The 16,279-nt window shown below is 39.5% G+C and overlaps 1 protein-coding gene across 3 annotated transcripts in view; it reads left to right on the forward strand.

The window, feature by feature from the left end:
• Positions 1 to 16,279, forward strand: part of camsap2b (calmodulin regulated spectrin-associated protein family, member 2b) — a 48,283-nt gene that overhangs the window by 13,083 nt on the left and 18,921 nt on the right. For 2 of the 3 annotated variants that reach the window (XM_038269687.1, XM_038269702.1), the window contains 5 exons: positions 6,461 to 6,640; positions 7,972 to 8,058; positions 10,993 to 11,025; positions 12,059 to 12,197; positions 15,602 to 15,741. In XM_038269687.1, the coding sequence (XP_038125615.1) occupies positions 6,461 to 6,640; positions 7,972 to 8,058; positions 10,993 to 11,025; positions 12,059 to 12,197; positions 15,602 to 15,741 (579 nt within the window). The remainder of the gene's footprint in view (positions 1 to 6,460; positions 6,641 to 7,971; positions 8,059 to 10,992; positions 11,026 to 12,058; positions 12,198 to 15,601; positions 15,742 to 16,279) is intronic. The other variant, XM_038269696.1, reaches the window with a different exon arrangement.

The raw sequence follows: 16,279 nt of genomic DNA on the forward strand, positions 1-16,279 counted from the left end.
GGCCGCACTTTTAAATGCAAAAAAAATCCAGAAACACAGCAATATTGAAAACCATGAATTAAATTCTAGCGTCACAGTGCAATCATAAAAGGTTGGCAGACTTTTTGTTAGGGGTGAGCTTCAAGGTTAGCTCTCACATAGAGTATAAAGTTAAAAGTTCACCTTTTCTGTTGCCGTTGTTATATAAAGCATTTTAAGATCATTTGAGGCGAGAATATTATACTTTTAAGCTTCACTATATGGCCCGTTTACTAATAAAAAAATTTTTTCCCATGTTGAGAGGACCGTGGCAACCAGCAGACCACTGAGTCGAACCGCAGCCAAGGCTAATGGCCCGTCTGCCGCAGCCCTCTCTCAGCATACCTGATTTTTTTAGGGAATGAAATGTGATAATTTACCAATAACTGCATCTAATCAGTCCTATATGTGATGTTGTTCATGGGTGGTTAAACTCTAGTATGAGTTTGGAGTATTCTGACCCCCATTCATTTCTTTCTGACTATTTAAACCCTTTAAGAGGCCATTTGTGTCTAAGCTCGAATATAATCATCTGACCTGATAAAGAGGATGTTAGGGGAGGTCAAGGTGAATTAATCTGATATTTCAGCGACACGGCGATGGCACGCATGGATGGAGACGGGGCGTTTCTGCTCTTGCCAAGAGGGGTCTGCAGCACAGTGCACTCAGTCCTTCTTCTTCCCTGCCCTCACAGTCTGTGGCGTTTTTACCTTTGCTCCCACAGGTTTCCTTACCTTACCTGTAAAGTAGAAATAAATGTGTGTTCTCAGTTTGTCACACCACAGAAATATGTTTTTATTAATCATGCATCTGAACAGCTAAGCATATAAAATTAGAGCTCAAAAGTATTGGAAAAAAAAGTCAACTGCATCCAAGCGCTGTTGTATTTCAATGCAACGGCTTTAATGAGAAAAAAAACCAACTATTCTATTTACATTCTGATTTTAAATTCATGGGAGATTAGTGGAATGTTTGCGTATGTGTGACTCATGTTGAATGTGGAAACAGAAGAGTTGCTCTGCTTTCTGACTGCAGACAGTGGCTGCAGCTGCTGCGTCTGAGTCCCTGCGTTTTTAAGAATGGAGGGGCTCAAAGCAGTGCATGTGCTATCGAAGTCCTCAAGGAGAGGAAAAAAGTAGCTAATTTGTCACTTTTTTGATAAACAGCCACCAGACAGGGTCTGAAAAGGCACTAGATAAAGGCGCTGAGTTGGCAACAATGCAGAAACAGCTTCACAGTTTGTTTGTATACTGCTGGGCCAGCAGGGGGCGGGGCTAAGCTGAAGGCAGCCATATGACGACATGAGGCCGCACTTTTAAATGCAAAAAAAATCCAGAAACACAGCAATATTGAAAACCATGAATTAAATTCTAGCGTCACAGTGCAATCATAAAAGGTTGGCAGACTTTTTGTTAGGGGTGAGCTTCAAGGTTAGCTCTCACATAGAGTATAAAGTTAAAAGTTCACCTTTTCTGTTGCCGTTGTTATATAAAGCATTTTAAGATCATTTGAGGCGAGAATATTATACTTTTAAGCTTCACTATATGGCCCGTTTACTAATAAAAATTTTTTTTCCCATGTTGAGAGGACCGTGGCAACCAGCAGACCACTGAGTCGAACCGCAGCCAAGGCTAATGGCCCGTCTGCCGCAGCCCTCTCTCAGCATACCTGATTTTTTTTATTTTTTTGGCAAATCAATTGTTTGATTTGTTGTTATCATTATACCCCCACAAAATTAAAAAAGTTGGAATTTATAATTATCTAGAGACTATTAATAACAGGAGGTGAAACGCAGTTCCAGACTAGCTTTGAATGTGGTGATGTCACAAATGTGTTTCTATTCCAATTGACCCAGATTTAATCTACATGCTCCTATTCTCCCCAAAGTCCAAGCTTTCCTGTGTTCTTGTCAAGGATGTGCTTGGCGAGAACACAAGTCAATACTCGCGTTTTGTGAATTGAGAAACGGCCTATGTCTTCTACTGTGACTGCCTTAACTACAGATATGGCGCTGCGCCGCACAGCAAAACGGCTCCACGGAGCCATCTACCAGAGTGGCGGTGCAGAGGTGGCTTAATTTCTTTCGTTGTTTTGGGTTAAAATGTTATCTTTTTTTAAAATAGATACTAGGAATTGAAAGATCGATATCATATCCGGCAGCCGAAAATCACAATATATGAGTAGAATGATACATTTATGACATTTATAATGTGTTTTGCTGAAAATTGGGGAATTATTTATATTTTTATATATATATATATATATATATATATATATATATATATATATATACCACCTGTCTTTTCTAAATACCCTTTATTGTTGCATTTTATTGGCTCTGCACTCCTGCTCTCAATTTTTTCACCGCTTACACTTGAAATAAATTTAGCGTTAACATGTTTAGGACATTTTTATGTTCAGGTTTGATTGCTTATTGATCCAGAAAGCCACAAAGAGAGGCATGAAGGAGGAAATGATTTGTTCAGTCAGACCTCCTGTGTGGTTTATAGTTCCAGATTTAGTGACTACATTAACTAGATGCATTTTGCCGGTTTCTAATTTTCCTCTCAAACACATTGATCTTTTTTATAGAGGTATTTGTTAATCTTTCTTCGTCTCTGCTTATTAAAGAATTTAAAAAGTGTGTTTCTGTGGAGTCAGCAGGAACCTTTCAGTGATGCAGAAGTGGGGGCTTTTCTGTTCGGGTTACGGTGCATATCTGGAGAGAAAATGATGACCTCATGGTTTTCCAAATACTGTGTGCCAGAGGAATAACTCATGTCAGGGAGGAGGAGGAGAAGGAGGAGTATGGCATTCAGTCAGAGGGGGGGTGAATAAGGAGGAAGAGGGGGAGTTTAAGGGCAGCCATTTGGGTCTGATCCAGGAGGAAGCAGGAAAGTAAGGCGGGAGAAAAGGGTGAAGACATTGGAGGACATAAGAAGAGCTATGAAACTGGTGGGAGGAAAAAAGAGAGAAAATGAGTGGAACAGACCAACTTTTAATGTATCAATCTGGAAGGAAGCGAGAGGAGGGGAAAAAGGAGCAAGACAAAGGAGGAGGATTGTGGAACTGGCTAGGAGGATGAGGAAGGCGTGATGTGCACTAGAAAGTGGTGCAAAGTAGAGGGTGGGGTCTCACACCGAGTCAAAGCTCATCTGGTGCACAAATGATACCCTCTGTACCAGAAGCACAGCCATCTCCAGCTATCTGCACAAGGTTTATCAGATCCTTTTCTACAAAATTTCTAATGTCTTAATGAAGTATCTGTGTTATCTGCATGTTTGCTACTGTAAGGCTGAAATGAGTGATGAGGCAGAGGGGGTGTGGAAAGTGAAAGCCTGCAGGAGTAGGCGTGCATTATGGGTAATGCTTCACCTTCATTTACTGTTCTGCACCTTGCACATTGTCACATTTTCTGTGTTTTGCCATGATTGGACCTGCTGCTGCTTCTTTGGCATGGCTGAGTGCCTTTAGTTGATTTAGTTGTGTATGTTGTTATTATTATTGTTGTGTGTTTGCTTGTCTGTACTGTATATATTTGACCTTTTGCACGGGAGCTGCAATGGAAATTTCGTTGAATTTTGTTCAGTGACAATAAATGCTATCTATTTCTCTATTTCTATGAATGAAGGTGAAGGGAAAAAAAATGGGAAGGGAAGGAGCAGATGCACAGATGTGAAGCTGTGCTGTAAAACCACTTGTTTGTGACTCTGAATGGACACTTTTCTATGTTTGTGGACAATTGGTTGGTTTGATTATGTTTGTTCAGGTGTATTTAACTGTCCTATGGACGCCTTTGATGAAGGACACACATGTGCACACCCTAGCAGCCATGCAACGGTGGTGGACGAATACTGATGGTTTGCATGAGCAGCTTCTTACCACTCTTTGTTACTATGGTCTGCCATCTCCAATCGCCTTAAAAGGCGTGTCTGTCACTGTGAGACTTTTAGACTCACTGCTTCACTCAAACAGACAGACACCCACCCCACACACACCATAAAAGTCTTTGTCAAGGCATAATAGGCAGCACATGGCTTTTAAATCTATGCCTTAGAGTCAACACTGGTGTCTTTTTTCCTGCTGTAGAGACATTTAAAGCTGAATGAAGTTTTAAAACAAATATATTGAGCTTTTAACATCTAACACAGTACAGTACAATCTGTCATTCAAACATGAACAGGGGATTGCACAACTGCAGACCTATCTACCTAAAATGACCTGTTTTGGAAATGTTTTGGGAGAAACATTCTTATTTATGCTGTAAAATCAGGAAATGTGGAAACGTTCAACAGATGTAGCATCAGTTTTGCAAGAGAATGTTAATATTTCTAGCTAATGTCTGTCTGTCCTTTTTCTTATCCCTTATTTTGGCCTGTCACCTATTTAGAAAGCTTAATATAGAAAAGCACTTCCACAAAGTGTTTTATTTAGAGATGGGTGAGTTTTTACTGAAAAACATCTTTACAATAGGCTTTTTATTTTACCCTTTAGGACTAAAATATTTTTTGTTGACAGACTGACACCTCAGAGGTTCATCATCTATTAGCCTTTAGCCTATTTTCCTAAATTTACTTTGGGTCAATAGTTCAAACACTGTTTCTCCAAAGCTCTCCTCGCAAAGCATTCTGGGATATATCTGCTCGTCTAGTGACCATGGATGATAACTACTTTTCAAGTTGCATTTTGGGAAATTTCGGACACTCATCTAACCATTATATAGTGTCCTATATAGTGATTATGGCAGAGATTAAGGTACAGCTGATGTTAATTGGGACCTTATATTCAAGATGGATTTTGTGGATACTTAGAAGCCACCAGCATCCAGCTCAACTCTGACCCCATAAAGTAAAAAAAAACAACAAAAAAAACATCACATGATATGCAAGCTGCAAGAACGGACAGAAGGGTGCTGCAGTTCTGTGTTTTTGGCAGGATCATTAGAAAACTCAATAAATCCGCTTGACCCCCCTTCCTAAAAATAAATGTAATTACTTCGATCTATATTTAGTTATACATATAAAGTCAAATAACTATATATGATCTTTTTTAGATAACATTTTATTGTCTAATTCCTCATTTTATATTTATAAAATGAAGTAAAAATAACATTAATGACTGTGAACTACTAAGTTAATTGATTATAGAACAGATATTCTATCAATAAAAGTTTGTACACCTTTTAATATATAAAAAAAACCTGTAAACAAAAAAAAATCACCTCAGTCACAATTTAAGTCGGTTGGATTCTAAATATTTTATGTCTAATAATTAAGATTAACTTCACTTAAAAAAATGTAACATAAAAATATAAAAATCAAACATAAAAAAAAGATAATTTAAAGCAGCAGAAGGAATTCATTCACATAGCTTGTCATTTTCGTTGAAAATCTCAGGATTTCTCCTTCCAGTTCTCCTGTGTGCGATGCAAGCTTCTTAACGGTATGGAAGATTGGGGGATTTTATGCAAATGAGTTAAGAAATGCTTTATTCTTCAGGGAAAGCTCGATTTGGTCTTAAGGAAATTGCAATTTTCCAGATCTCCAGTTCCCGTCTAAGCTGCTTTGCTTGTCTCTCCTTTTCTGTCCATGAGGCAATTTCAATCCATCAGCACAGCAGACATCAGCCAAGTGCAGAATGCATGCAATGTGAAGTATCTGATAATATCCTGAAACTGCATGAAGTCTAAACAGAACAGTTTATGTAATAAGTTTTAGCTAATACCAAAAATCATGCTACTCTTTGTTTTTGTATTTCATGCAGTCCAACTATATACAGGCAAGTGAAAAAAATACTAGACCCCTTTAGATATGTTTCTTAAAAATAATTATTCACACATTAAAGTCTAATCTATGATTAGCATTTAGAAACTAAAGTTAGTTCATTAAAGCTGAAGCAACAAATATGGATGTTGTTTAATTAACTTAAATGATTTTTAACAAAGTTTTGCATGTTAAGGAAAAGGTTGAGACATTTTTTTTGCAAAATGATTTTTCTGAGCTGATTTTCCTAATGTAGGGATGTTATTTGGTGTTTTAATTTTATTTTTTTTTAGAAATAACTGAATCATTTTGACCTAATTTGTCTGCCTTGTGGTGGTTTACTGTTAATGGATCGGTATGCAGGTGTCACACTTACAGCTTACTCATGCATGTTGACATATGTAGGATAAATGCTTTGAAGGGCTGTTGTGTGGCAGGAAAGGGAAGGGGAGGTCTGTCGTTCTAACCGGTCTGGAATGGGATAAGAAAGGCCAGTAAAATGTCAACCTTTGTCTCAGTTTTGATGCTCAAATAACTCTCATAATATATGTGACTCTATAGGAATGTGAACTCTATGGCTCTTTAAACTTTAATTTTCAGCTTTAGCATTTTAGATTTAGGAAAATCTGTGTTAATCATGTTTTTCACTAACAAACCTTTGCTTCCGTGTTTCTGTCCAGACCTCCCATCTGGCGCTCATTGATACCTTAATGATGGCCTACACCGTGGAGATGGTGAGCGTGGAGAGGGTGATGTCCTGCATCAACAAGTACTCGTCTGCCGAACGGTTTCACGGCGATGGACTGGTCCAGGGGCTGCCGTACGATACGGAGGATGCAATCACAACCTGGATCAACAAGGTATGAGCAGGAGCCTGTTTGTGTGTGCAAATATAAACCTTTAGGGTAGGGGCTTCCTAAGACTGCATGCATTCCATGCATTGCATTGCCTTTTATTTGATGCACTGATGTTTGTTTCTGTCTGCGTTCAGCTGATATGACAGCAGTGTCTTGATTTCCAGTCAGGGAGCTGGAATGTGGAGTGTTTCATAAGAGAGTCCAAGATTAGGAACTACTCTGGTTTGCTAAAAATGCAATGAAAAAGCAAATAAAGAACTGGAATAGTTGAGTCTTTGGGATCTCTGTTATTAATCTTTAACAGATTATTTAGCTGCTTTCTATTGCTAATGGTGACACCAAAAATACTATGACATCTGAAATCTAAATTTGATTACCTAAATAGTTTTATATTACCAGTGACTCCATCATGGTGCCAGTCTCCAGACTGTTAACCTACCTGTGAAAACAGACTTTACCCAGTAGTAATTTCTGCTTACGACCTACATAAAGTATATTTCTGGTGTTGTAAAAGATTTTATCCAGCTATGCTTGAGTGGATCAGTTCCACTGATCCTTATAAGTTTTTTTCTAGATGGTGAACTTTTAAATCTGGCTTGGCTTGTCTTGGTACAGTTCATTGCCTTTCTCTTTATGGTCCATTTTCAAAGCACTCTGTGTCTCCAGATCCTGAAGCACAGCATCCAAATCAGTGCAGTACACAAAAGCTGTTGCCCCAAGGCAATGATGGCTGCAGCCCACAATGCATTGCAAGATCACATGCCGTTTTAGTCCCATATAAGTTCTTAAATCTTTGGTTATTTCTCCAGTTTCTTTTTAAACCCAGCAGACTATGGTGCAACACCTAATTGTGGAAAATAATTTTAAACTGACATGGTCAGGGCCTGCTGAGATTTAAAGCTGTTCTGTTTTGCTTTTCATCACTATTTAGTAATGCAAAGTTTGGGCTGCATTGAATAAACGTGTTGTGATCCTTGATATCAGGGTGTGTGTTATTTTTAAGCAGCACATGCATTAAATGTTAAAGTCATGAGGATTTTTTTCTGTGTGTAAACCTTGGAGACCATTGTTAGGAATGTATTTTTTTCTGTGTGTATGCCTTCATGCTGGCATAAAAGGCTAATCCTTGTGATTTAAAAGATATTATTAATAAACATCAGTTTATATATCTTTGCATTTGATTGTTGTATTTGCTATAAAGTCATTATCAGTTTTTCTATTAGCTGGTTGTAACAGAATCCTGATTCAGCCTGATTCTGCCACAGTGGTTGTCTGAAAGAGTGTCTTCCTCTCTCTGAATGTCTCTTACTGTTTGTTTCTTTCTCTTGTTCAAGGTGAATGAACATCTGAGGGACGTCCTCATTGAGGAGCAGAAGTTTAGAGAAGCTTCCCTTCAAGAGACAAACGCCACAACGCATAAGGTGAGAGATTTACTCCAAATTAAAATATCAAAGACGCTATGTATCTTCAGAAACAAGCTTGATCACCTTCTAGTAGTGAGTTAATATTTGTAGATTTTAGTTTCTCATTCTGAGCCACATCTGTGTCTCTCTCCCCTCGACACATTCAGTGCGAGTAAAGAGCTCTGTAAATCAGACGAACAGATGAGCTCAGTCACCAGCTGCAGAAAATCTTTGGCAAGAGTTGCTCCATTGCTGTTGGAGGAGACAAAGCATTGCACAGGGCAGTGGAGGAGACACAGGGTGACAGTCAGACGAGAAGTGAGGAGGGGTTATCTGAGTAGAGGGGGGGAAGGAGAGTAGGAGGCATGGCAGCTGTAGCCAAAGGGCCTCAGTGACAGCCAGGCGCATTGCTGCAAGCTCTGGGGTTATGTAATGTCACTGTGACACAACAAGTTGATCTGCTGGCACATACATGCTGCAGTCAGCTGCCATCCTCCTCTGCTCACTCATCATGAAGCTACAGCACAGAGCTCGGTCAGACCATAGGCCATGACAGGGAAACAATACGGTGAAGGTTGAAAATGGAAAGCAAAGGCTTAAATAAAAGGGAATCACAGCACTTTGGTGGATAAAGATTTGTACTTTCTTTCAATTAAAGATTCAACAAGGTGAATGGATTGTAAGAAGTGTGGAAATCAGTTTGCTTCAGCATTCTACCAGCATCTCTGTCAGAGTATAAATATTCAGGCAGTTTATTAGTTCTGATAGTTTTCTATGGAGAGGATGTAATTATTATTTGTTTGGGTTTTTTCCCCGTGTTTCTCATCTTCTTTACAGTGTTGGGTCAAAGCGCCGTTAAATGCAGTGTTGTTACTAGTTTAACTACATTCCTTAGTAGTGTGGGTTTAATGTCGCTGTTTACTAAATCAAGTCGGTTTTCAGTGGTGGAGCTACTTGCATGGCCAAGTAGCGGGATGGCGTCCATAGAAGCTTCAAGCTACACTTTCCAAGGCATTTCCAGACCTTAAACGCATCTCTGCTACTCCGCTCACAGACGTCCAACGCAGATGTCACTGGAGAAGAGCAGACTTTTACCTTTACGTACCTGTCATCCTGGTTTCCACAATAGACCGTGCATAAAAAGATGCCCGCACAAATGATCTGATGGAGCCGGTGTAGTTGGATCAGCTGGAGACAGTGGAGGGGGAAGAGGGGAAGCCTATTTCAGTCCAAGCGTCCAAACACATGCAGAATTGGCATGTTATGATGTTAACGCAGTCAGAAACTAGTCATCACAACTCAAAATAACTGATCATTTTAACTGTTTACATGTAAAACGCTGAGTCTCTGTCATTGAGGAGCCCCTCTGACTGCCTCTTATAAGGAGCTGAGTCATGCCTTCCTCTAAAGGGAGGCAAACCCCCTTCCGCCCAGAGTAACATGATAGTCTAGCTACAGTAGAGGAATAAACCTTAAACTGTACATGTGTTTGTGATTTGTTTCATCCTGGCTAACTTTGTCAAAGATGTAAAAGAAGAAAATAGTCCTGGAAAAAAAAAAAAAGACTCTTGACATCAGTCAGCTGCTTTCATGCTGCACGCTCCATCACACAGCTCGTTCTGTGAGGCTTAACAGAAGTCTATTCACTCATTGTAACGCAGCGGGAGGAGATCATTTCACAAGCACACACATCAATGCATCAGCGACATCCCCACTCCAGCAGATCGGCACAAGATGCTCCTCGGTTAGTCTCGTCTATTCTGGGAAAGTGTGAAACCTGTTTAACTACGGTCATATGATGAAGCACTGCCTCAGTTCTGTGAGGATATGGAGGAGGTCTGTGTTCGCTCTGCTGTAAGTGTCCACATCAACAAAGGCTAAATTTGTTGTGCACAATAGCTAATTAGATTGCTGTTATAAAGAATGGGCATTTTAAATCAATAAAGCAAATTTTTTAACTGTTTCTGAAAGTTTGTTGGTTAGCATTAGTTAGTGTTACTAAATATAATCTATTTTACCCTGAAAATGTAGATCAGTACCTCAGCTCTGTAGTTTAGACAACGACAGTGCAGCCTTTCTCAGTAAGTGTCCCAAAGAACAACTTTAGCACCAAAGGCTGTTGTTGTCTTTGCATCCTGGGGGTGAAAGAGTCTCTGAACCCTTCAGCTGTAGCCGACCAGGCTGAAAACCCACCGCTTCCAATTTTAGGCCGACTTTTAAATGCATCTTTATATTAAAAATAAAGCTGTTCAAAGAATATATCATTGCCTGGAGGATTAATGACATTTTAAACAAAAAAATTACAGAATATTTGAATCCTTAATGATCTGTTTTAATAAAACACTCTACTAACTTAAACCAGATTACAATCATTAGGCGTCATGTCATTTTTTGTCAAAACATTAATGATATAGAAAACAAGCTTAAATTTTTATTATGCACAACAAGAGTAAAGTGAGCTAAAGCATTTTCTAAGAAATTAAAAACGTTTATTTTTGTCAGGCTAATATATAAAACAATACTAACAACTTTAAAACATCTGATAGAGTGTTATTCAATCTAAAACAGAAGAAATAGGAGAAACCTGCAAAGTACCAACCCATCTAAGAGCATCCATCTAAACTAACAGGCAGAGAAAGGAGAGCATTGATCAAAGAGGCCTCCCTAAACTTTCAAGAAAACACTGTTTCCATGATGAGACATGGTTGTGGCAGCATCATGCTGTGGGAATTCTTTTCTTCGACAGAGTTCCAGAAAGCTTGTAAGATAGAAAGAGGAATAGAGCTGGGTTCCTGCACACTTAACACAATTTTGACGATTCTGGGTTTGTAAAGAGATGATGCTGGTGACTCTCTTTCTGCCGCTGCTGTTTTATTGTTTTTTTTTCCCTCTGTTGTTGGCCTAATATATATCCCATTTTCTCCTCTTATCCAATCATGATCCACCATCAAGTCTTCTAGCAAATGGTACTGGAGATTAGTACCTGTAAGTTCATCCATTCTGGAACAGATCTCCCAAACCCGAGCATCAGTCCTGAACCTCCTTAACCCCAACCTACACAGTTCTCCCTCCTGTTGTTTATCCCTGCATGCAGCCCTGAGCTCCATCATTGTTTGCTCAAATATTTTACAACCTCTCTCCTGCCCTCGCAACCTGTTTCACATTAAGTTGAATACGATACAAAAATTGTTATTAAAACTTAAAGGGAGAGCTTCCTTAGATAAAATTTAAAACAGCAAATAAAACATTTTTTGCAACCTGTGTTTAAAACCTGAAACAGTTCAGACTGTGTCATATAAAAAAGGATGTGCAGTACTAAGAGAGATATGATCCCAATGGAACAAGGTGCAGCACAACAGTTTGTTTCCAGCAGCTCAGTGCAGAGTCATACTGTAGCTGGCTGTTAGGCAGAGAGTATTGCTGATTGAAACTTCTGATTTGCTACAAAATGCAGCCTTAAGAGAGGATCCCTCTATTGGCTTCCTTGGGGTGCTGGTTCCTGCGAAAGCACAAGCAGTGGTTGTTTTCCCTGTGGTTTTTACACGTGCAAAGTAACATATAACAGATCCTGAAGGCACACAGAATAAGCTTGCACAGAGATTAAACTAAATCACATGTACTGTCTGCTACTGAATCAGTGCACAAATCTTAGACAGCCTTAGTGTCGAGAATGGTTGAGAGGAGCTAAAATGGTTTCAAAAACTATTTTCAGACAGGGGAACAAAAAATAATTATAGGGGGAAAAAAATCACTCTAGTTTTGCTTAGAGGTCTGCTCTAGAAGCAAAAGGAAATCCTAAAGTGTATGTTTTATTTGCATGTTCAATGTAATCTGTATTACTTCAGCTGAATGCTTTAAAATACCCAGATTAACACCTTGATTTGTGTGTTTAATCAATTTGTGCATGCAGTAGTAGGCGTGTCTGCGGTTGTTTGTACCAAAATACAAAGAGAACATGTACATATCTGCCGTGATTCTCCATGAAGTTGATATTTCTTTGCCGTTGCCATGGTTTCAGGCCCGGTACAGAAGGGAGCATGCCCAGAAGAATGTTCCGTCTCTCCCCCTGGTGGAGAACTTGTTAAAGGATAACACAGACGGCTGTGCCCTCGCCGCCCTGCTGCACTTCTACTGCCCACAGGCCGTCCGTCTGGAAGGTGGGTGTCCTGACCCGCATGCACTGAACAAAGCAAAGGATGTCAGGACAGAAAAGAGTGGGTGGTACTGTGACTATTACCCTATTGAACTTACAGGTTTTTTAAAAGGTAGGATATTAAAATTTATATTTTTAGAGCTTTTACCAGATTTTATATAACATAGCAAGTTGAGCTCAAGTGATATAAAAAATAAATATTGGAATAAAATATATTGAAAATAAATAGCTATTGCACAGTGTGTAACCTTTAACTACACTGCCTGGCCAAAAAAAAAGTTGCCAGCTGGATTCAACTAAGCAAATAGGTACAAGCCTCCTATTGGATAATTACTGCATGGGCGATTATATTTCAGCTGGCAACAAGTTATTTAACCCCAACTGGTGCAATGACTTGTTTCTCATTTCCTAAACAACCATGTAGAAAGACACAACCCGTGGTCGTGGAAAAGATGTTAGTCTGTTTGAGAAGGGTCAAATCATTGGCATGCATCAAGTAGAGAAAACATCTAAAGAGATTGCAGAAACTACTAAAATTGGGTTCAGAACCGTCCAACGCATTATTAAAAACTGGAAGGATAGTGGGGAGCCATCATCTTCAAGGAAGAAACGTGGCCAGAAAAAAATCCTGAATGATCGTGATAGGTGAACACTTAAATGTGTGGTGAGATCAAATCGAAGAAAAACAACAGTAGAACTCAGGGCTATGTTTAATACTGAAAGTAAGAGCATTTCCACACGCACAATTCGAAGGGAACTCAAGGGATTGGGACTGAACAGCTGTGTAGCCGTAAGAAAACCTCTAAACAGTGAGGCTAGCTGGGAAAAAAGGCTTCAATTTGCTAGGGAGCATAAAGATTGGACTGTGGAGCAATGGAAGAAGGTCATGTGGTCTGATGAGTCCAGATTTACCCTGTTCCAGAGTGATGGGCCAATCAGGGTAAGAAGAGAGGCAGGTGAAGTGATGCACCCACCATGCCTGGTGCCTACTGTACAAGCCTGTGGGGGCGCTGTTATGATCTGGGGTTGCTGCAGTTGGTCAGGTCTAGTTTCAGCAACAGTATGTGCTCAAAGAATTAGGTCAACTGACTACAGTACCTGAATATACCGAATGACCAGGTTATTCCTTCAATTGACTTTTTCTTCCCTGATGGCACAGGCTGATTCCAAGATGACAATGCCAGGATTCATCGGGCTCAAATTGTGAAAGACTGGTTCAGGGAGCATGACACATTATTTTCACACAGAGTCCAGACCTCAACCCCATTGAGAATCTTTGGGATGTGCTAGAGAGGGCTTTGCTCAGCGGTCAGACTCTCTATGCAAGATCTTGGTGAAAAATTAATACAACACTGGATGGAAATAAATCTTTTGACATAGCAGAAGCTTATCGAAACAATGCCACAGCGAAAGTGTGCCGTAGTCAAAGCTAAAGGCGGTCCAACAAAGTATTAGAGTGAATGACCTTTTTTTTTGGCCAGGCAGTGTATTTGGCCTTTTATGTTGCACTCGGGTGGTCCCCACCCCTGTTTGTTCTTCAGTTTGGTTCCCCATAGGGACACCTGTGGCTCCCAGGGGATGTTGTTCTAGCTGTGGGCCAGGTGGACTGAGCCGACATATGGTGGGAATCCCGAGCTCACTAGGAGGGATGGGGCCCTGCATCCTTTGGACCATCTCAGTTCCGTCAGTGGATGTATGGGATGGTGCATTTTCTGCTAGGTCACAAATTTGCACACATAAACACACCAAAAACATACACTTAATTTTACTTTTAAATGCTCTCCTAATCATATCCACACATCCACCCACCTACAGGTCCATACACAACTACTCCAAATAAACAGAAGTCACACAAACAATTGTCATCACAGCAATGTTGTCAATCGCATTTCGGATTTTGTCTTAAAATGTTCTTTTTCTAGAGCAAGTCTGCTGTGATACAGGTAGGGAACCTGTTTAGATAGAGTATGCCTGAAATTTTAGGACAGGATATAAGGAAAAAAATACTTTGAGGACCTTTTGTTCACATTCCAAAACTCAAAACTGTTGCCAGTTATAGTAAATCTGATAAGCTGTAAAGAAAAAAAAAAGCTTGACATGATGTTTATATGATATATGACATTATGTTAAAATAAATGTATGACTGGGATTGTTCCTTTTCCAGTTTTATTTTTTTTTTTACACCAGTTGTTTAATGGGAGCAGCAAAATATATTTATATATTTTTTATATTAATTAATGCAGTTATTCTCTGTTAAGTAATAAAACATCATTGCTTATTTTAATTGGTATCCTGCAAAAGCGTGTTCATTGTTGCTCGTTCTTTATGAGGTTTTGACTGCAGCAATCTAAACTTCAATCAGTGCAATCTAGGGTCAAAAAAGACAGGAAAATTAATACATGTTTATATATATATTCTCATGACATTGTATTTTTTGGTTATAAATGATACAATAGTTCTTTAAACAAAGCAGTTTAAGGGCCCACACACTTATGCAACCTGATTATTGCACCCTATTTTTTTATCTATTAATCCTTTTTTTTCTTTAACTTGTTTTTCTACATATGACATTGTACATACATGTACAAAATATATTTTGAAATGATTTTTGCGTCACTAAATTGCAATTTTAACATGGGCTTTTACTCCTTAGAGAGCCTCTATATGTAGAGGACACAATGGACACTTTCTTCCTGTTCCTATGACAACCACAATACATTTCATTTGACTATTTGAAACAAAGAGAGTATTTATCATCTGTCGTTGTACTTTTCCGAGGTTTTCTCCATTCTGCTAGATGTCAACAAACGTTTTTGACCTGCTTGTTGTTTATTTTCTGCTGTTATTGTATATTAATAGAAGAGCACAGTGGGGATAATGACTATAGAATGACTCAGCGCTATAGATGTGACCTAGGACGGACTTTAAAAAGGGAGAGGGTGAGGAAACAAAGAGGCGTTTCCTCTGAGCCTGTCTCTTTTCTAAAAGTGCCCCGGGCTGAGACATGATTGGTCATGAGTTGTACGTTACAGAGAGCCGTTGGAGGGCTTCTTATCAGGAGGCAGTTTCAAAGATAAACGGCTCCTGTGTTGATTCCCTGAAAACTGCCTGGGTAGGATTAGCTTGGCAGGAAACGTGTGAAACAGATGTGAGAGCAAACTCAGCTTTATTAAGGTTTCTTGCCTTCAGCTAGATGGTGTATAAAATAAGTACAGGGGAGTTCAAAATAATGTCACACCGGAGGATTGATATTTAAGGGATGAGACATTTTAGATCTGGATGTCGGTTTTCCTCTGTTCTGTTCATTTTATGTTTTACCATAAACTGAAACTTATCTTTTTGTCTTCCTGTTCCCATTTGCTCCCCCTCCCTTTGTTTATGTGTCTGACCCCTCCCCTGGTTGAGCAGACATTTGCCTTAAGGAGACCATGTCTCTGGCGGACAGTCTGTACAACCTCCAGCTGGTGCAGGAGTTCTGCAGGAACAACCTCAATCACTGCTGCCACTTTACCCTGGAGGACATGCTCTACACCCATGCATCCATAAAGGTATGACAACCAGAATCCTGATGTTCAAATAAATCTGCCTGGAAGAGGCTGGAAAGCTCTCTTTTTATGACGCAGGAGTTAGTTGAGGAAAGGAGATGTGTGTTTGTTGGGAGAGTAGAAGGAAATTTGAGGTGGGTAATTACACAAAGGCATAAGTGAGTCATGTAAGGAAAAGTTTAGTCCTGAATGTGCATGTCTGGCTGGTTGACCTCATCCTACTCACTGTGTAGACAGAGGACAGATTCAGAGCTCTGACCCAACTCTCTTGGTAATGCTTTTCTTCCTGCAAAAAAAAAAAAAATATTTGAAGTTCATAGATCTTGAGATCTCACTTCTACACATTTTTTCAGATTTTCTGAAAACTCCTAAGAGCCTCTCTGTGCCATGCTGCCAGGCAGCATGAGTACAAACATTCAAGATTCAAGTCACAGTTTGAGCAGACTGGAACTTTCTTTGATGCAACACAGCAGCTGCTTTTCGTCCTCACACACGCAATGCTCTGCATTTCTTCTTCTGTACTCATTTCACATTCACTACA

Source organism: Cyprinodon tularosa, unplaced genomic scaffold (assembly GCF_016077235.1).
Source record: "Cyprinodon tularosa strain WSP-4 unplaced genomic scaffold, ASM1607723v1 ctg12, whole genome shotgun sequence".
NCBI classification, from domain to species: Eukaryota; Metazoa; Chordata; class Actinopteri; order Cyprinodontiformes; family Cyprinodontidae; genus Cyprinodon; species Cyprinodon tularosa.